Raw genomic sequence first — 17,580 nt, forward strand, 5'->3', positions numbered from 1 at the left:
TGTGGTTGAACCTGCTGTGCGTCTTAAGTTTACCACCATGATGCAAATCTCTGACCGATCCAAGAGGACCAGAGAACATGATTTTTAGGTCTAAATTGCCATGTAATGAAACTGATTTTCCTACAGTTTACCATACACGTCATAGACGTGCACCCAGCAAGAGGCACAGACGCCCTATGTATTACAATTAAGACAAGATTTTTAAATTGATTAATTACGCTATGAAACAATAATCTACAAAGGTTTTTGGAGCTTTCAATAATGTATAGACTGGCTTTGCCGCTGTATTATTTGTTGGCTCAATTCTGTGCACATAGGCCACATACTCACCCTCAACAATGGAGAAGGACTAAACCTTTATTCCAGATTGCTTCAACACAGTCCAGTGTGGTCCGGGGAAGAGAGGGCACTTATTGTCCACTAAGGACTTTGCCACATTCATTTGAGGAGCAGCCCTTTCTCATTATTAACAGACACACTAAACTATGGGCCCCAAACAATACAGAACAGATCCCTTTATGCGCACAAGTGCTCAACGTCTCAGCAACCACTGTGTGCCCTTCACCACTCCCTCTTCTTTTCAGATACCTGCACATAAGTGAAAGATGTGGAGGACACAAAAGATATCCTCAACTTTCCTTTTCTCCCATTCTGTGAAACAGGCCCATACTAAATCTTTTATTTGTGCAAAGCCTCTCATTAACTCCACTCATGCTGCCTCCCTCGGCTTGCCATTGCTTAAGTACTGGGTGTTGTAAAAAAAGCTACCAATTAGTCCCTCATCAGCTCCAATTAGAGGAGACAAAGCCCGAGTAAAGATAACTCAATGAGAGGGAGAGGTGGAAGGGTGAGGGCTGTCTACGTGTGTTTCTGAGTGTGTCCGCATATAGGTGTGTGTGTAGGTGTGTATGTGTGTGTGTGTGTGTGTGTGTGTGTGTGTTTGTGTTTGCGCACATGTGTGGAGCCCAGGCCGGCACGACATAGTTTGTAATCATTGAAGAACTTGTGGCCATTCAGTTTGACCCGCTGCAACACAGGTCCATTCACTCTCCAGGCTCCTCAGCGGACCCTTTTCTCAGGGCCAAGTGTTGTTGTGCTGGGAAGACAGGCCCCCCAGGAGTCCCAGAAAGAGAGCCATTCAATCCTCTTTACCTGTTTGCAGCATATAAAGCACTTAGGGCCAGGCCGATCTCTCATTATTGTCTCCTTCACTCTCGGTACTTCCTTAAACTTAGGCCTCAATTCAAGAGCAAGCCCTTTTAGAGAGGGAAGTAGGGGATGCATGTTAAGGGGGTGCCTTTCGCCTCATTAGAATTGAATTTGCACTGTCTTGTAATTACGTTTGAGAGCAACAATGTATTTTTTACATCATAATCTTCACTGAATGGGGGATTTTTGGGGCAGTTAATTTGCTGCCCACACTAATGCATTAATTAATGAATTGGGTAACACTAATTTTCTCTATGCTGCCTCTCTCTGTTTGTTTCCTCCGTCTGTTTCCAGCAGTTCTGGGCAGCCGCTCCTAATAAAATTACCTCATTAAGGCCTTTATTGCAGCACAGTAACCCACTCATTCATTTGCTATATAAAAATTTTCTTTAGAAGGGGGCTGGGTGTGTGACAGTTCCCATTCAGTCTTGCATCTTTTTGTGGGTAGTTCTAAATAATGAGGGGAACAAGCAGGGAGATATAATTAGGAACAAGGGGGCACTTCAGCAAATATTTGAAATCTTTTAAGGGTAGCCCTTGTATGATGGTGATTAATTACTTCCAGAAGGGATTTGGGAGAAATATATTGCCAAGTTTTTTTCTTTATCTTTCTGGATGCCACAGCCTAGTTAAAAGAATGTGCACAGGACTTTAATTTCAGTCTCTCTTTAACCAAATGCAAATCAATGCATTTACCGTCCTCTGAAAATATACTCATTATGAAACAAATACACAGCATGTAAACAATGATGTAATTTTTTAATGGAGGTGGCATCTGACTGTTATATAGAAACCCTTGGCATGTGTTGTTTTTGTTTTGAATAATATAAATGGTGATGATTGTGATGGTGATATTATTGATAATTATTCTTATGCTATGGCTAGGTTTATTTTAGTTGACATCCAAGACTGTGGATATTATTTGATTGTTATTTAATGTAATTCCAGGAATGTGTAAAAAAAAAAAAAAAAAAAAAAAGCTGATGAATATGAACAAACAAAAAGGGTCAAAATACTTATTCTGACAGAGACAGGCCAGTGTCTGAGAGGAAAGATGTAAAAATATTGTTGCATAAGAACATCTAATATCATTAAATCTGAAGAAATCTGAATCTGAATCTGAAAAAAAAAAGACATCAGCCATGCTGAGTGAACATGTCCGCAAAGCTTTATTCGTGATTGTGTTTTGATTATCTTCATGCACTTCTCTGTGAACTACACTACAAAGTTTAATGAGTTTATTGAACACAGTGTGCTGTGCATCATTCAAAGGGGCGTAATCATATACGGTATCAGTACACGCTGTATATATGACTGAGGTAAAGACTGCCACCTAGTGGACTTCCAGGGGTACTGGATAACTATCAGGCAAAGTTGTACTGGAGTAATACATTCTCTCACTGAGAGCAAAAGTTTTCCAAAAACTTGAAAGATTGACACGTTTTTATCTTTCGTTTCATAAAAAAAAAAGAAAAAAAAGAGTCCATTCTCGGTTAGCACTCTGACCCACGGAGGACTCTGACATGTTGGCTCACACACTAAAGGATGAGAAACTGCTGAATTAGTCTTATTAAAAGAACATAGAGTGCACTTAATGCATGCATTTTATGGGGCAATATTGATGTCAAATTGCATATAAACTAGTTTAAAATAATTAAATGTGCACACTGTGTAAAATAAAATCAAAGTGAAGTCTCCATGCTCACTTAACAGATGTGGTAAGTCACTTTTTTCTCCTGTGATCGATGGAGTACTTGGAAAACAGTTCCAGCAGAGCCTTGGATCAGCGCTGATAAATGACACTGAGCGTTTCCAGAGCGGGCCGTTTTGAGTTTTAACGGATGGTCTTGTTATTCATGAAAATAGAGTGACATCACATCACCTTGTTTTGGTCAAGCTCCCGAGGTCATGTCTGCAACTTCTCTTCTTCCAAATAAAGACAGAGTAAGATAAATGGGCCATAAGTTATGAGTAACACAGGCACTGGTCAACAAAAAGGAGTGAAACTACAAAGTTTCCGACGTCAGAGAAGGCTGCACTACGGCCAAAACCCAGATGGAAGCCCAATGCCAAACCTCATTCTCACATCAGAGGCAGCTGTTCTGCCTCTTGCAGCTGCTGGTGGTGGATGCTGGTGTATAAACAGATAGTGAATGTCAACATAGCAAAACACGAATGATAGAAAAAGTTATAGCTGCTGACAGCTACTTTTCGTTAATAAACACGTAAAAATGTCCGATATCTGCTTGTAACTACATTATAGCGTGTTCTAAACCATTCATTAACTGCTTGTATATCCTCCTGCTTATACACCGGTCAGCCACAACATTAAAACAACCTGCCTAATATCGTTTAGGGCCCCCTCATACCGCCAACACAGCTCTGACCCAACGAGGCATGGAATCCACAAGACCCCTGAAGGTGTCCTGTCTGTACCAGGAACCCAGACTTTAGCATCCGATCCTTAAAGTCCTGTAAATTGCGAGGTGGGGCCTCCATGGATCGGACCTGTTTTTCCAGCACATCCCACGGATGCTCGATCGGATTGAGACCTGGTGAATTTTTGGGCCCGGTCAACACCTTGATCTCTTTGTCGTGTTCGTCAAGCCATTCCTGAACAGTTTTAGCTGTGTGGCAGGCCTCCTGCTGAAAGAGGCCACTGCCATCAGGGAACATCGTTGTCATGAAAGGGTGGTCCGCAACAATGTTTGGGTAGGTGGTACGTGTCAAAGTAACACCCACATGAACACCGGGACCCAAGGTTTCCCAGCAGAAGATTGATCCATGGTCCCGATCTGACGCTCACATGCCCAGTGTGGGCACTTTCGGCGGTGGACAGGTGTCAGTGTGGCCACTCGCAGCCACACACGCGGCGCGCGGTGTGCTCTGACAGCTTTCTATCAGAGCCAGCATTAAAGTTTTGAGCAATTTGTGCCACGTTAATGTGGGGGACTGGACCGCACGGGCCAGCCGTCAGTGAGCCTTGTGGCTGTTAAATGCTTAATAGAGGGACTTAGAGTCACCATCAAATTTTCCAACATCATAATCTTCTTTAATAAAAACACCACAAACATATTTTTTTTCCTGCATATAGGAACACGGATTAAATATCAAGTTTTTCTTTACAGTGATTGTCTAACATTTTGCTCATGTAAGTACATCCCCGGACTGACCATAAGATGAATTTATATATGTGTTCAGAGTCTGAAGCCTTGAAAAACTGCACCACATATATATTTTAATTTCAAGTTTCCAACATTGTTTTCTGTTACAGAAGCCACTATTATTCCAGTCTTTAAATCTGACGTCGTACTTCCATCGTTTGCAAGAGTTCTGTTGCTGTTTTTCTGCTGAGAAGTCAATAGAGTCTGGAAATCTATCACTGTCATAGCAGACTGATTAAGCATATTTAAACATGTTAGGGATTCATTTACTGACCAATGTTATGGTGCAGGTGAAATCCTGATAACATGAAGTTACCCAGAATTTTGTAAATGTCAGTACTTTGAAGGGAAGGTCTCCCTCTGGTGGAGAACAGCATCCAACCGTGTTAGGAATTCAGCCAAACACAGAATCATTCACAAAGCCATCCAACAGTTGTCTGAATGCGGTAAAGGAGAGTTTTGGTTGCCTGACTTTAAAATTAGTTTAAATATATCTGTCTTAGTAAAGATATACGTTAGATTTCACAATTAGTGGGAAGCAACACAACTCTGGCCAACTATGAATAGTTCTTAAATGATAATTTCCTGCAGGAACGCAGTTAAACACTAACTGGCTTTACGGGACTTAAATAAATATAAAGACATAACCAGCCCGAACTGGCAATAACTTTACTGTTCTTTACTTTCTATATCTTTTTCAGTCCTTTCCATATCCGCAAAAAATGAATAATGTTGTCAGGCTTATAAAGTTAAATGCATAAAGTCAGGTTGTTATCCTCTGTTGGCTTGTGTGTTCCATACGTCATAAAGTATTGTAAAATATGCATGCCTTAAACATGCCTTATTTTTTCCAAGAAATAATCTGAGGTCTAGAAAAGATTTACAAGATGGAACAGTGTTGTTAAGCACCATGCCCCTCAAACTACTAGAGCTGGAATGAATAGTTGTCAATTAGATGATTGACAGAAAAATAATTCCTCATTTCAATCATTTTTCTTGCAAAAATAGTGAAAAAAAATGCTTCTCATATGTTGCTTCTTTTTGTCATATATCTTTAGGTGTTCTGTCTTTTTAAAATATTTTTTGACATTTAATGGACCAAACTAATCGTTTGGTCTATTAAATTTGACCAAATTGACTAAATGGAAAAAATGGTGGTCATATTAATCGATAATAAAAATGATCATTAGTTCAAGCTTTAGAAAAAAAGGTGGCTCTTCTTTCTAAACATTATCACTTTGCTGCCATGGCAACTGAACGCTATGGGTCGGTGTCTTACGGAAACGGAGGAACGAAAGCAGCGGAGCCCCAGTTTAGGTCTCATGCTCCAGTCCAACATTTGTGCTGCTTTAATCCGTCTTGTGAATTGACTGATGTATGAATGCGTCAGTTGATTCATCATTCAGGTATTGGGTGGTTCACTTCCTTATACAATCTGTGTGACACTACATAATAAGGTGTCATAAATTATTGATGAAAGAACTGCTTTCATGAGAGACTTGAGTAATGTGCTGCGAAGGAACCATACGTTTCTGGAAATATAGGATAAAAAAAAAAAAAAATGCATTCGCACAGTCTACTCATTTTGTTAAAAAACAGTCACACATAATCTTGTATATCATATAAAAATAAACATCTGTGATCAAGAGACATACAGTACATTCTGTTCCAAAACAGTTAAATAAAAAATGCAAACCGCTTCAACATTTACACCTGACATAAAGTATTCAAATCCACCCTCTTTAAATATTCCAGTCAAAGTCTGTTCTGTCTCGCACTGGTTTCCTCTTCCTGGTCCTCTTGGTCCCTCCACCTGTTCTTTGCGGAGGCTCCTTGTAGTCCTCACCTGAGCCTGTATCCAGACTTTCCTGGTAGTCCCTCCAGCTGTCGGGGACTGTGGCGAGGTCCTCCTCCGGAGAGTGCGTCAGTCGACCATACACTTTGCTCTGCAGTTCAGCGATGTCGTTACGGATGTCAGCCATCAGAAGGAGCAGGAAATCAAAGGAGCCCGGAGGGCCCTGGGAGTCAAGCACAACCAAAACAAATAATGAAGCAAGCGTTTTTCTTACGAACGATCTGGAAAAATGAAACTAAGGTTGCTCTCCTTTTTAAAGGAACACTGCATTTAATGGAGAGATGAAATTACCCAGTAGCCTGGGAGGAGATTATTTCAAAAGAAATCCAGCAGCTCAATGGACTGTCTAAGAGAGGCCGGTGGCTCCTGAACGTTTTCTCATGATTTGTTAATGTTAGCACCATCAGTGTTTATCTAAGGCAATAATGCTTATTCTGTACTGGATACTATTTACTTTGGGTTTGACAGTGTCACTGACTGTGGAGTTTAATGTCCAGAGTCCACAGTGATCAGTTTTCCATACATGCTTTCGTTTAACTTCTGTTCTGGATGGCAGTAAGAAGTCACAATAGTGTGGCATCAGTATAGATAGCCATAGAGTCTTACTGGTGGTCCGACGGGCCCAGGAGCTCCTCTATCCCCCTGGGGAAACAAAACAAGTATTTAGTTTAGATGAATTACAGTGGAAAAAAAACATGAGAGGAATTCATGATGTTCTGGTTTTTCAAGGAACTAGAGGGAGGGAGAGAAAGCTGAGATCAGGAGGAGAGTAGCCACCAGTGCCTCATTTTAAAGAAACATGCATTATGCCTTAGCCAGTCCAATGAATAGTTTGACAATTTGGGAAATATGTTTATTATCTTTCTTACTGAGAGTTAGATGAGAATATTGATACCACTTTCATGTCTGTGCTTTAAAAATGGCGCTGCTGCTGGTGGGTGATTATCTTAGTTTAGCATAAAGGCTGGAACGCAGGGGGAAACAGCTAACCCGGTTGTCTCCAACGCAAAAAAATTCCCCAAAACTTCACGTCTAAAGCTCACTAATTTAACATGTTGTATCCAACTTGAAATGCAAAAACACAAGTTGTGGTTTCCACAAGGGGTTATGTGCTGGAACTGTTTCTTCAGCAATCATTTACTGTTCCCAGAGAGAAGTAGTTCTGGGATTTAACTACCCGTGTAACCTCAACTTTTCATTTCTATTTCGGTTTTTTTGTTTGGATTAAACAAACGGTATCCACCTTCTTTTCTAACGCTTTCGCTAATAAAGCGTATACAGCTATTTTCCAAAATGTCACGCTATTCCTTGCTGGGTCCCGTGTATGTGACAGAAAAAAAGTGTTGTTGATACAATACTAAACATACTGTAAATGCAGCTTGACTGTGAAGTATCATGGCAGCCTGTTGACGTACAGTAGCATACACACATTGACCCGACTACTGTGGTTGTTAGCCGGGCTCAGGGTCAAACTGAGGCTGTGAGTGTTTTGGCAGATGGTTTGGATTTGTAACTCAGAGAGACAGATTACCATCGCCCTCCAATCTATCCACACAAACATCCCAGCTGTGCTGAAAGAATACCGAGGTACTGTGTCAATGAGGCAGATGCACCCAAGTTGTTCCATACGTGATCCGCAAGCTCGTCAGCTTTTATACTTCACACGCCTCTTAGTCAGTGTGACATGGATGACTGGTCATTCTTGATGACAACTAACAAAATCTCTACTGATCAAAATTGCGAATAATTTAGACCTCACGCAGGTAATGCTGTAATAAGTCAGCCCTAACTAGTGACAGATTGCAAATGTTATCCTCCGAGCAAGTTTTACAGCATCTAAACCAGATTCCTTACTAATAAGGGTCAATTTTAGTTCTGATAATGTCTCAAAGTCTGCTACGTATTAGCTGCCTGTACTACCTCAACTGGCTGCTTTCAGTGTAAACTGATTCTGACATGCTGTAGGATCACAGGGCTTCAGCTTCTCCTTTTTCATTAGGCCTTTGTTTTGTGGCTGATCTTTGTCTCACCATTGTTGCCACAGTCTGAAACGATGTTCGTATTAGTTGCATCTTCATTCATAAAAACAACAGCTGAACATCTTCATTTGGGACAGGTGTAATTCCCATCTAAATGAGAGTGGACCAATGTCAAAACTCAGCTGCAACGACGCCAAAGCACACTGCAGAAAAAAGCCAACAAGCTCAACACAGACAGATATCATCATCAAACAGCAAGGATGCCACCGTATTTCCTTGACCTCAGCTGCTTTGGGATTTTCTGTCAATGAGCATCACAAAAAGGAGAGAGACGGTTCAGGCAAATCTGGTTTAATGCCACAAATGTGAAAAATGCACAAACACAAATCTCACTGAAACCAGCATGGGATCCGCATTGTGCCTCCTTAATCTGAGGCTTAACCATCTGCTGGAGCCTCTTTTTCAACACTTTGCATTAGGCCTCCCAAGAAAGAAAATCAGAAAAAGCCATTTGAAAAGTGGCTACTGCCTCCCGGTAGCATATCCAAAGGCACTGTTTATGTAATCCATATGATATTTCAATCAATTGCAAAAACCCAGAAGTATCCACTGTCTTCACACGGGTAGTCATGAAGAAGTTACTGGGTTGCCACTTACCATACTAACTTTTGGCCTCAGCTCCCTTTGAACTGGGTCCATTCTGACTTAAGATGCAGAAGAAACTTGTTCGCAGGTGAGAGAAATCATGATCAATTGACATGACCTCACTTAAAATGAATAGTGATTCTCCAACAGAATGTCTAATCCCAAAATGCTCTTATACCAGGTACAATTACTTGTACATGGCTACACATATTCCAACTAACAATGCCCTGCTTCATATTGCGCATAAAATTATGCAAACTACCTTCTGGCACACCAGTTTTCCTCTCTCAATTTATACCAACTGGCAGGTAAGTGACTCTATCCTCTGCACGGACAGACTTTGCCTTTGCAGCATCCAGCTGAAGATTTGTGAGTATCCTGGCACCTGCCTTGTGCATTGCACCCTGTTCCAAATCTCAAACAAGTTGAGAAATAATTTAGCTATTGATAAATATCTTTTGACAGATATGGTGTTGGCAGTTGAGCCAAATCTATCTAGTTTGTACTTTCAAACTTTCTGCACGAACTTTGGTTTCCTTCCCTTTGAGATCAGAGTCAGTGAGCCAAGACTCAAATTCTGCTACCCACATCTAAGAGTCTGCCTGAGGGGCAGCGTGGTGGACCCCCCCTCTACAGAGTGCAACTGAAAAAGAGACTTTTGCTAGGAATAGTTTGCCTCTTGTAGAAACGTTGAATTTAAAAAAATACAGAAGATTGGTTGACAAATTAGCATCTGACCTTACCTTTAGGCCATCCTTTCCTGGTGCTCCTGGAGGCCCCTGTTAAATTTAAAAAAAAAAAATGCATTTCATTAGTGTTTCAATCACACTGCCTATTTACGTCAGTTTCCTTTCACACTCCAAAGTCCAGTGGACCAGATACTGTAACAGCCCATAGATGTAAATAAGCATGTGATTGATCATATATCTTGCACCCAGAAGACACATTTACTTTAAATCTTTTTTAAAGCACAAAACTGAGATTGTCATCGTGCTCCACCAGCAGAGATCTTCCAAGATTAACTTTAGGCCATTTCTGAGTGACTTCAGCTTGATGGTAGAGAGTGCTTTGATCTCTTTCCTGGGATAATCACCACTAAAGAAGTGTGACGACAATGAACAGGGAGTAGGGCCAATAATAAGATCAGTATCAAGCCTCTGAGTCACACTCTATCCCACATTCACCGTCTCTGAAACCCCCAACACATGTGACCTGGCTGTCAAAGCTCATAACTGTACTCAGAATCTAATCGGTGTTTTGTGTAAAGAGAGGACAACTCCCTCTTAGTCAAACCTCAGCATCCTCTGCACTGATTAAATGCAGGTCATGAATATAAATAGTCGTGGATTAAAATACACATTCAAAAGTCAAACGTACAAAGCAATAGATCACTTTCTATTGCAATAACACTTGTGGTTTGGCATCACGCAGCTTGTGATATGACTGATTGCAGGTGTTGATATTCTGATTTATCAATAATGAGATTGCATAAATACAAGAGTTTTAGAAACTAAAAATATGTCTCACTGGACACATCCTCAGCGTTCTTGATTCAGATCCCACATTTCAACATGGAGGGTTTACACTCACAGGCAAGACGAAGTGCTGCACAAAAACGGAGTGAGCCAAAGAAAACAACTAAAGCTGTGAATAGATTGAGTCCTCTGTTGTTACTGCCATTCCCATATGTCATTCTTTGTCATCTTGCGAAGATGAGGGTAACTTTAAGAGGGTGTGTCTTGTGGGTTTCTGAAATGTGTCAAATGAAACATAAGCTTTTCGGTTGCTTCACACAGACAAATCAATCATAGCTCTCCTGGGCCCTGTGTCATGATGCAGGATTACTTAATTATCTGAATTACTTTGCTGAGTAAAACCCTGAACCCCGTAAAATCAGCAACAAAGGATAAAGTGAAAAGAGCTTGTCCAGGTTTTACTGTGTTCCAGATTACATTGGATTCCAGATCAATTTAATAATTCTGAAGTGTGGAATTGAACCAACAGAAAATAAAGGCAAAGATTGGCGTAAGAGCGTGGTTAAGGTATCCTAAGGTTATTCAGAGCAGTAGAGCTCATAGTCAGGACACACACACATTTTCATACTTGCTGATTCAGAAGCCTGCGCTGTTATAAATGAGGTATATGAGAAATTAAATGCTCTGAAAAAAATGCCCCTAAAACATAATTACTTATAATAACTGTAAAGAAAAGTAGTATATATAAACTTACCACTGGTCCTCGAGGGCCACGTTTGATGTGGTACAGGTCTGGTGTCGGTCCAACGGGCCCCATCAAGCCCCTGGGACCAGGAGGGCCAGGGGGCCCCAACAGTCCTTTAAGTCCTGGAGGGCCCTCTGGTCCTGGATCTCCTAAAATAATCCAGACCGATATCAGTGAACTAGAGATAACTGAAGTAATCACAAGAAAACAACACACAGAGCATATGATGGTTTTTGCTTTGTAGCCAAGCTAGTGGTTTGGCTCAGAGATGGCGATGTTGGTCAGTTGGCCAGTCCACCAATCTGGTCCTGACTGAAATATCATAAAAACTATGATTGCCATGAAATTTTGTATTCATAATCCCCTAACTATTCCTGTAGTGTCACTAGCAGGTCAAGTTTATTTTATTTGTCGAAAAATCTCAACATTTACTGGATACATTGGCACAAAATTTGATACAGATATTAAAGGTTCCCAGATTATGAATCCTAACGGCTTTGGTGACTTTTCCTCTAGCGCCAGGTTCACATTTGTGGTTTTCAGCGAAATGTCTCGACAACTAATGGATACATTACCATGAATATTTGGTACAGATATTCTTGTGCTCCTTGCGATGAATTTCACTCGCTTTGGTGAGCTGAAGCTTTTCCTCTAGTGGCATCATCAGGTCAAAATTTCAATTTGTCCAGTACTGTTTTTTATGACCAAATTCCTACAAAACTAATGAGATTCCCACAAGCCTCTGCTTTACGTTGTGTTTAGTGTTTATTAGCAAATTTTAGCTTTCTAACTAAAATGGTGAACATTGTATCTGCTAAACCTCAGCATATTAGCGTTGTCATTGTCAGCTGATGTTAGCATTTAGCCTAAAGCACAGCAGTGCCTAAATACAGTCTAACAGGGCTGCTAGCATGGCTGTAGACAATTTATTCCTGTTTCATACTACCCCTACTGGATGCAGGCCAGTTCCCTTATTCAGAGTCTGACACTGTCTTTAGCTTTATTTGTCTTACCTGGAGGGCCAGGGAGACCTGGAGGCCCTGGTAAATGTATGGGGGACGTCAAGATTTTCTCGCTGGTTATCTGCTCAGGGATTTCAGCGCTGTTTGAGAGCATGGCCATCTAAAAAAAAGGATGCAGAACAAAAAGACTGAATGAACAGGTCAACTAGAAGGCAACTACAAAAAATTGAATTAACAATATATCAAATAGCCAACATTAATACATATTGTCTCATGGGATGAAAGTCTTTTTTTCCTTCATTTGGAAGTAATGTCAGACATCCAAATGCGTAAATGCTCAATTTTGTCATTTGGTGATTCATTTCCTAAAATGGTTTTACATACAATGATTCATAAGGTCTGCACTGTCAAAAAGGACAAGAAAATTATACGTAGAAGGGCCAACTTCAAGTAAAATTATGTTAAAATTATGCACCCTGGCAAAGATGAAAGCTGATCTTCCATCTGCACCATGCTACAAGCTGTAACCCAGACAGATGGAGGGCCAGGCAACCCCTCTACATTATTCAACATGACCAGGCAAAGTCCTGCTCTGTATGGTAAGTGGCATCCTCGCAAAAAGTTACCTTTGATCTCTGTATAACATCATGTGGACTTGGCAATCCCAGAGGGAAACACGCGAAGGACCTTGCTATGCTGCAAGGGCCGACAAATCGGGATTCATGCGCATAGACGTTCAAGCATATGCTCACACACACACACGCACACACCACACACGCACAAACACGGACACAGGTTCACCGGCTGATCAGTAAGTATTATGCAAGACTGTAGCCTGTGACCTTGGGCACAGGTGTTTGAACTGCAGCGGGATCCTAAATTCAAACTCTAACCTCGCTGTGATATGAATAAATGACTCTGTGCTCATGTACTGTAATAATGTAGCACTAAGTATAGTAAGCATATATAGTATTTTCGCTCTGTTTTCTTAGTATATTGACATTGAGAAAAAAAGCGGCATATACAGTACAGCTGCAGGAGCACCTAGACCACACAGCTGGAAGCAATATATCATGTCTTACAGTCGAGGGTGTTGAGCGCCACTGTTGACAGACTCGTGCTCATATAGGTTCAGACTCCTGTGATTACACAGAGGTAAATGTTACAGCATTGCTTTCACACAAACTGCCCACCAACTCACACTTAATATTAACTACCTACAGTAAGTGCTCTAATGCAGCTCAAGAGAGTTGTAAAAAAAAAAAAATCGGGCTGCTGATGTTTCTAAAATACTGTCAGGTATGATTTCCTTGGAGATAAAGCAAGATCTGATAAAGGCTGATGAAGAAACCGAACACATGTGCAGATATTTACATTCATTTGAATCAGGAATGCATGTTTAATCCTCACTGGAGCCCATCTCTGGTCAACCATTGTATACTAGGAAAAGCTGCAGGACTGCAGGTTGCGAGATTGTGATTTAAGATAAAATAGCGTGGTGTCACAGGTGAATTACCTGGATTCAATTTTATGTTTTAAGATTGAAATGTGTATGTGTATTTTGTTATCATTTTGTGACCGTTACCTTCTGTTTAAGCTGCAGGACAGACATCTTGATCTGGTGGAAATCGTCACATGTGGCTGAGCAAGTTCCAGCATTCATCACATTGTCAGACTTCTCAAAGAGGTGCACTGCTGGGGTTTGGGGAAAAAATGTTTCTGTCTAAGACGTTACCAGAAAAATGTTTGTTTTCTCAGAAATTCATCACAAAAGGTCAGAAAACGGAAAAACACAATGTCCCCTTACTTTCTAAATATGTGGACTAAGCATGATTTGGGCACGTGTGTCATAAAAACATGTTTTTTATTTGTTCTGGTGACAGTTTGATGGGTTTTTACAAACTGCGTCAGCTAACTTTCTATTTGGGGAAGAATGAGTTATACAGTGCCAGATGACTCTGTAACATTGTCATTTGTGAGACTGCACATCACTGCTGCCCTGATTTTCCATCCACATTCCTTCTACTACTCTTTATTCACTCACCATATTAAAACATTAAGGTTTAAGCAATAAACTTGCACAATCCTGGAAAAAGCAAAAACAACATGATAAGTACAAAGCTGACTAGCTCTCCCAGATTTTTCTCTGGCCTGTAGTAGAATGGCGCCTGCTCCAAGCATGCACATATTTAATGGATGAGTGAAAGTGTCTGGACTCTATTTTCCCCACTGTGTTACAAAGCGGTACATGAGCATGACTTTATGAACCATCATTTCTGACTCTCCAAGCTTCTCCTGAAATGTTATAGTAGGTAATGGAAGATAAACTCATGGGAGGAAGTAGCAAATCTACAGCCTCTGACCGCTTCATTGGCAACTGAATCTGGGACAAAAAACCAAAACAAAAACAAAAAAAACAAAAAAAAAGACTTTATTATTGTCTGGACCATTTGTGATGTTTGCCTCAGATGCATCTGGCAAATCAGAACTGACCAGGAGTCATGGGGGGCAGCAGTATGTTTGGGAGACAGAAATGTTCTGACATGCACAAGGAGCTGGGATATGTAATGACTACCAGGTGCCTATGTTTGCAGTACCCCCTTCTCTCTCTCCTTCTTACACTCACCAAATAAACAATGTGTGGTCAGCTCCACATCACAGTCAGATATGCCCTTTTATAAAGAGAAAATGTCTTCTCACCTCTCTCTCCCTTGGTGCATGTTTTCCCATCTTCTTCCAGGAAATAGCCTTTCTCACACTCGCACCTGTAGCTCCCCTCAGAATTGACGCAGATCTGAGAGCACGCCGTCAGGTTTTTGTCCGTACATTCGTCAATGTCTATACATTGCAGTGGAAGGCAGGGACAGAGGGGAGACAGCACGCAAATTAGAGAAGAACAAAATGCCAATCAAAATAACATAGAACCCATCAAAATGCACATACCCAGTAGCATATACAGATACAAAAAATTAGATCAATCTGAAAAATACAAAATAACCTCAAGGTTTTTTTTTAATCACTGCTGTCAAAGGAAAATTATGTATCTCCAAATGAGGTGATTCTGAATTTTTCATTTTTCACGAGTTCACAAAATTCTCTTAATTCTTAAGGTAAATAAACAATTTTAAAACCCATGGGATTATCTGAAAAGTGTAATTGAATACATATTGAAAACAGGGCTTTTTTTTCGTAGCTCGTGAAAAGTTTTTGGTTTGAAAATTCATGATTTTCAGTAATGTTACGCAGTAATGTTATGCAATTCTACTCTGCTACCACCACCTTTGCACAAATTATTGATTGCATAGTTTATGAAGAACAACTGCAGCATTCAGCAAAAGGGCAGAGAAATAGTTGATCTAGTCAATATTCTGAAAATTTGACAGTAATTGACAATATATGTATAATACATGTTAATTATTTTAAGGTTTATGTTAATACTGTAGGGAGATCCAATGAGAGTAGTTAACTCTCAAAGGGTAAAAAAACTACATAAGAAACCTGACAATTAAAACATCAAGAAACAACAAATTTGCTACTTAAATCAAATATGACAAGAATAAATAGGATGATAACTTAAAAAATATATCAAACTAACAATAAAAAATGAATCCTGATTGGGATTAAAAATTAAATTAAACCAAAAATTATCTACAGTTACTCAAAGTTACTCATTGCATTGTACCAGTGCATTTCACAAGTACGGAGGACTCAATTCATATTTCAAAACCAGTCAAAGAAATCAATCAATCCAGTTTTACATTGTGCTGCAGTTAATTGCAGCTGAGTGGAGATTTTTGACAAGTTTGGTTTTGAAATTCAATTCACCTCTATTCAATTTAAATTATATAGCGCCAAATCGTAACAGGGGTTATCTCAGGGCACTTTTCATATAGAGCAGGTCTAGACCGTACTCTTTAAAGTTATAGATATACAGAGACCCAACATTCCCCCAGTAGCAAGCAGTTGGTGACGGTGGCAAGGAAAAACACCCTTTTAAGAGGTAGAAACCTTGAATAGAATCCGAGTGGGAGCAGGAAGGAGGAAAGAGAAAATAGCACAGTACAGGTACCACATAAACATGTATAAGAATAAAAAAACTAACAATAAAAAACTAATAATTATCATAATAGGGTGAATAATAATACTAATAGAACTAAATATAGTAATAATAATGATAATTATAAGAATGGAAGTAGTGGGTGTCGAATGGGAAAATGGGAATCACCAGACCAGGCAGATCTAGAAACTGTGTGAAGAAGTTTGACATTATTATTATTAATGATGAGGTGTTGCACAAGGACTCACCCAGACAGTAGGGCTGCTCTCGCTTTCTGTGGCGCTCCCGGTCATAGCGGTAGCCGGGGTAACAGGTGCACACAACTCGACCGAAATGGTCAGTACACTGTTGCTCACAGGGGGCGCCAGCACACACGTCATAATCTACAGTGAGGCATATCACCAGTGTGAACACAAGGGGAATCTCACATCCATCTGCAGTGTCTCTCAGTTTTTTCATTTCAAAACGTCAGGCAACGTCGCTGGCCCAGGTCATTCAACACTCAGTGTGGTTGAAACAAGAGAAGGTTAAGTCAAGTACATTAAAAGACAAAAGACCTTATGGGACAGACAGAGTAAATTCCAAAATAATCAGAAATACAAAAGACAGACGTCCAAACAGTCTTTCCTACCTTCAGGAATGCACTGGCCCAACACAAACTTGAAGCCCTTGCAACATTTCTTTCTGTAAAATATCAAATGGAGGTGCATATAAGAAGAATAACCCAAAATACAGATTTTCACATGATGTGTATAATGTTTGACATGTAACACTGATAAAGATGTGCTGAGTTTGTGGTGATCCAGTGATCCTGTTTGTTTTTACAATTATGTTAATGTGGAAAACATCTCAGTGAGGTTTAATATGGCCAGACTACACGGACACACGCACACATGCACACACACACACACACACACACACACACACACACACACACACACACACACACACACACACACACACACACACACACACACACACACACACACACACACGCACGCACATTGCTTACTGAAGTTCTCATTGCTGTGTCTGGCCTGTTGTTGCCTGTTCAATCATGTCACACTCCTCTGAATTACTGTTAAAATCCCCCATCAGGTTTACTATGGTGATATACTACCCAGGCACTGCCACTTTCTCTTGAGTATTTATCTTTTAAATCCGTCATTGCTGAAGAAATACCTGTACTTAACTTCACTCACTCTTTTTCTTTCGATTTTTCTGTCTCGTTCTTACTTTTACACTTCTTTTTCTATCCAGTACTCAAATTTTCCAATATAATCCATCAATCTGCACTCAGATTTTATGTAATTTCAAAGAGGCCATGATTAACAGACGTACTTTTTATCCAAATGGTTTATGCATGCGTTTGTGTGTGAGTGCGTGAGGGTGAGAGAGAAACAACTTGATGAGACGACATGAAGCAACAAACCAACGAGATTTCCTTTTAAATCTGTGTCATCACATTTTCCCACATCTGTGTTAAGTT

The 17,580-nt window shown here is 40.2% G+C and overlaps 1 protein-coding gene across 3 annotated transcripts in view; it reads right to left on the bottom strand.

Moving 5' to 3' along the window:
- Positions 1-4,252: 4,252 nt before the first annotated feature.
- The window catches only part of ccbe1 (collagen and calcium binding EGF domains 1), a 34,852-nt gene continuing 21,524 nt past the window's right edge, over positions 4,253-17,580 (bottom strand). The window contains exons 3-11 of one of the 3 annotated variants that reach the window (XM_040158184.1): positions 16,723-16,775; positions 16,340-16,474; positions 14,735-14,872; positions 13,620-13,726; positions 12,086-12,194; positions 11,082-11,221; positions 9,596-9,631; positions 6,835-6,870; positions 4,253-6,391 (exon numbers count right to left, since the gene is read on the bottom strand). In XM_040158184.1, coding sequence (XP_040014118.1) covers positions 6,116-6,391; positions 6,835-6,870; positions 9,596-9,631; positions 11,082-11,221; positions 12,086-12,194; positions 13,620-13,726; positions 14,735-14,872; positions 16,340-16,474; positions 16,723-16,775 — 1,030 coding nt within the window. In that variant the 3' untranslated portion in view covers positions 4,253-6,115. Of the gene's footprint in view, positions 6,392-6,834; positions 6,871-9,595; positions 9,632-11,081; positions 11,222-12,085; positions 12,195-13,619; positions 13,730-14,734; positions 14,873-16,339; positions 16,475-16,722; positions 16,776-17,580 lie in introns of all 3 variants that reach the window. The other 2 variants (XM_040158183.1, XM_040158185.1) reach the window with 2 other exon arrangements.

The sequence above is a fragment of the Xiphias gladius genome, chromosome 20 (assembly GCF_016859285.1).
Source record: "Xiphias gladius isolate SHS-SW01 ecotype Sanya breed wild chromosome 20, ASM1685928v1, whole genome shotgun sequence".
NCBI lineage: Eukaryota > Metazoa > Chordata > Actinopteri > Istiophoriformes > Xiphiidae > Xiphias > Xiphias gladius.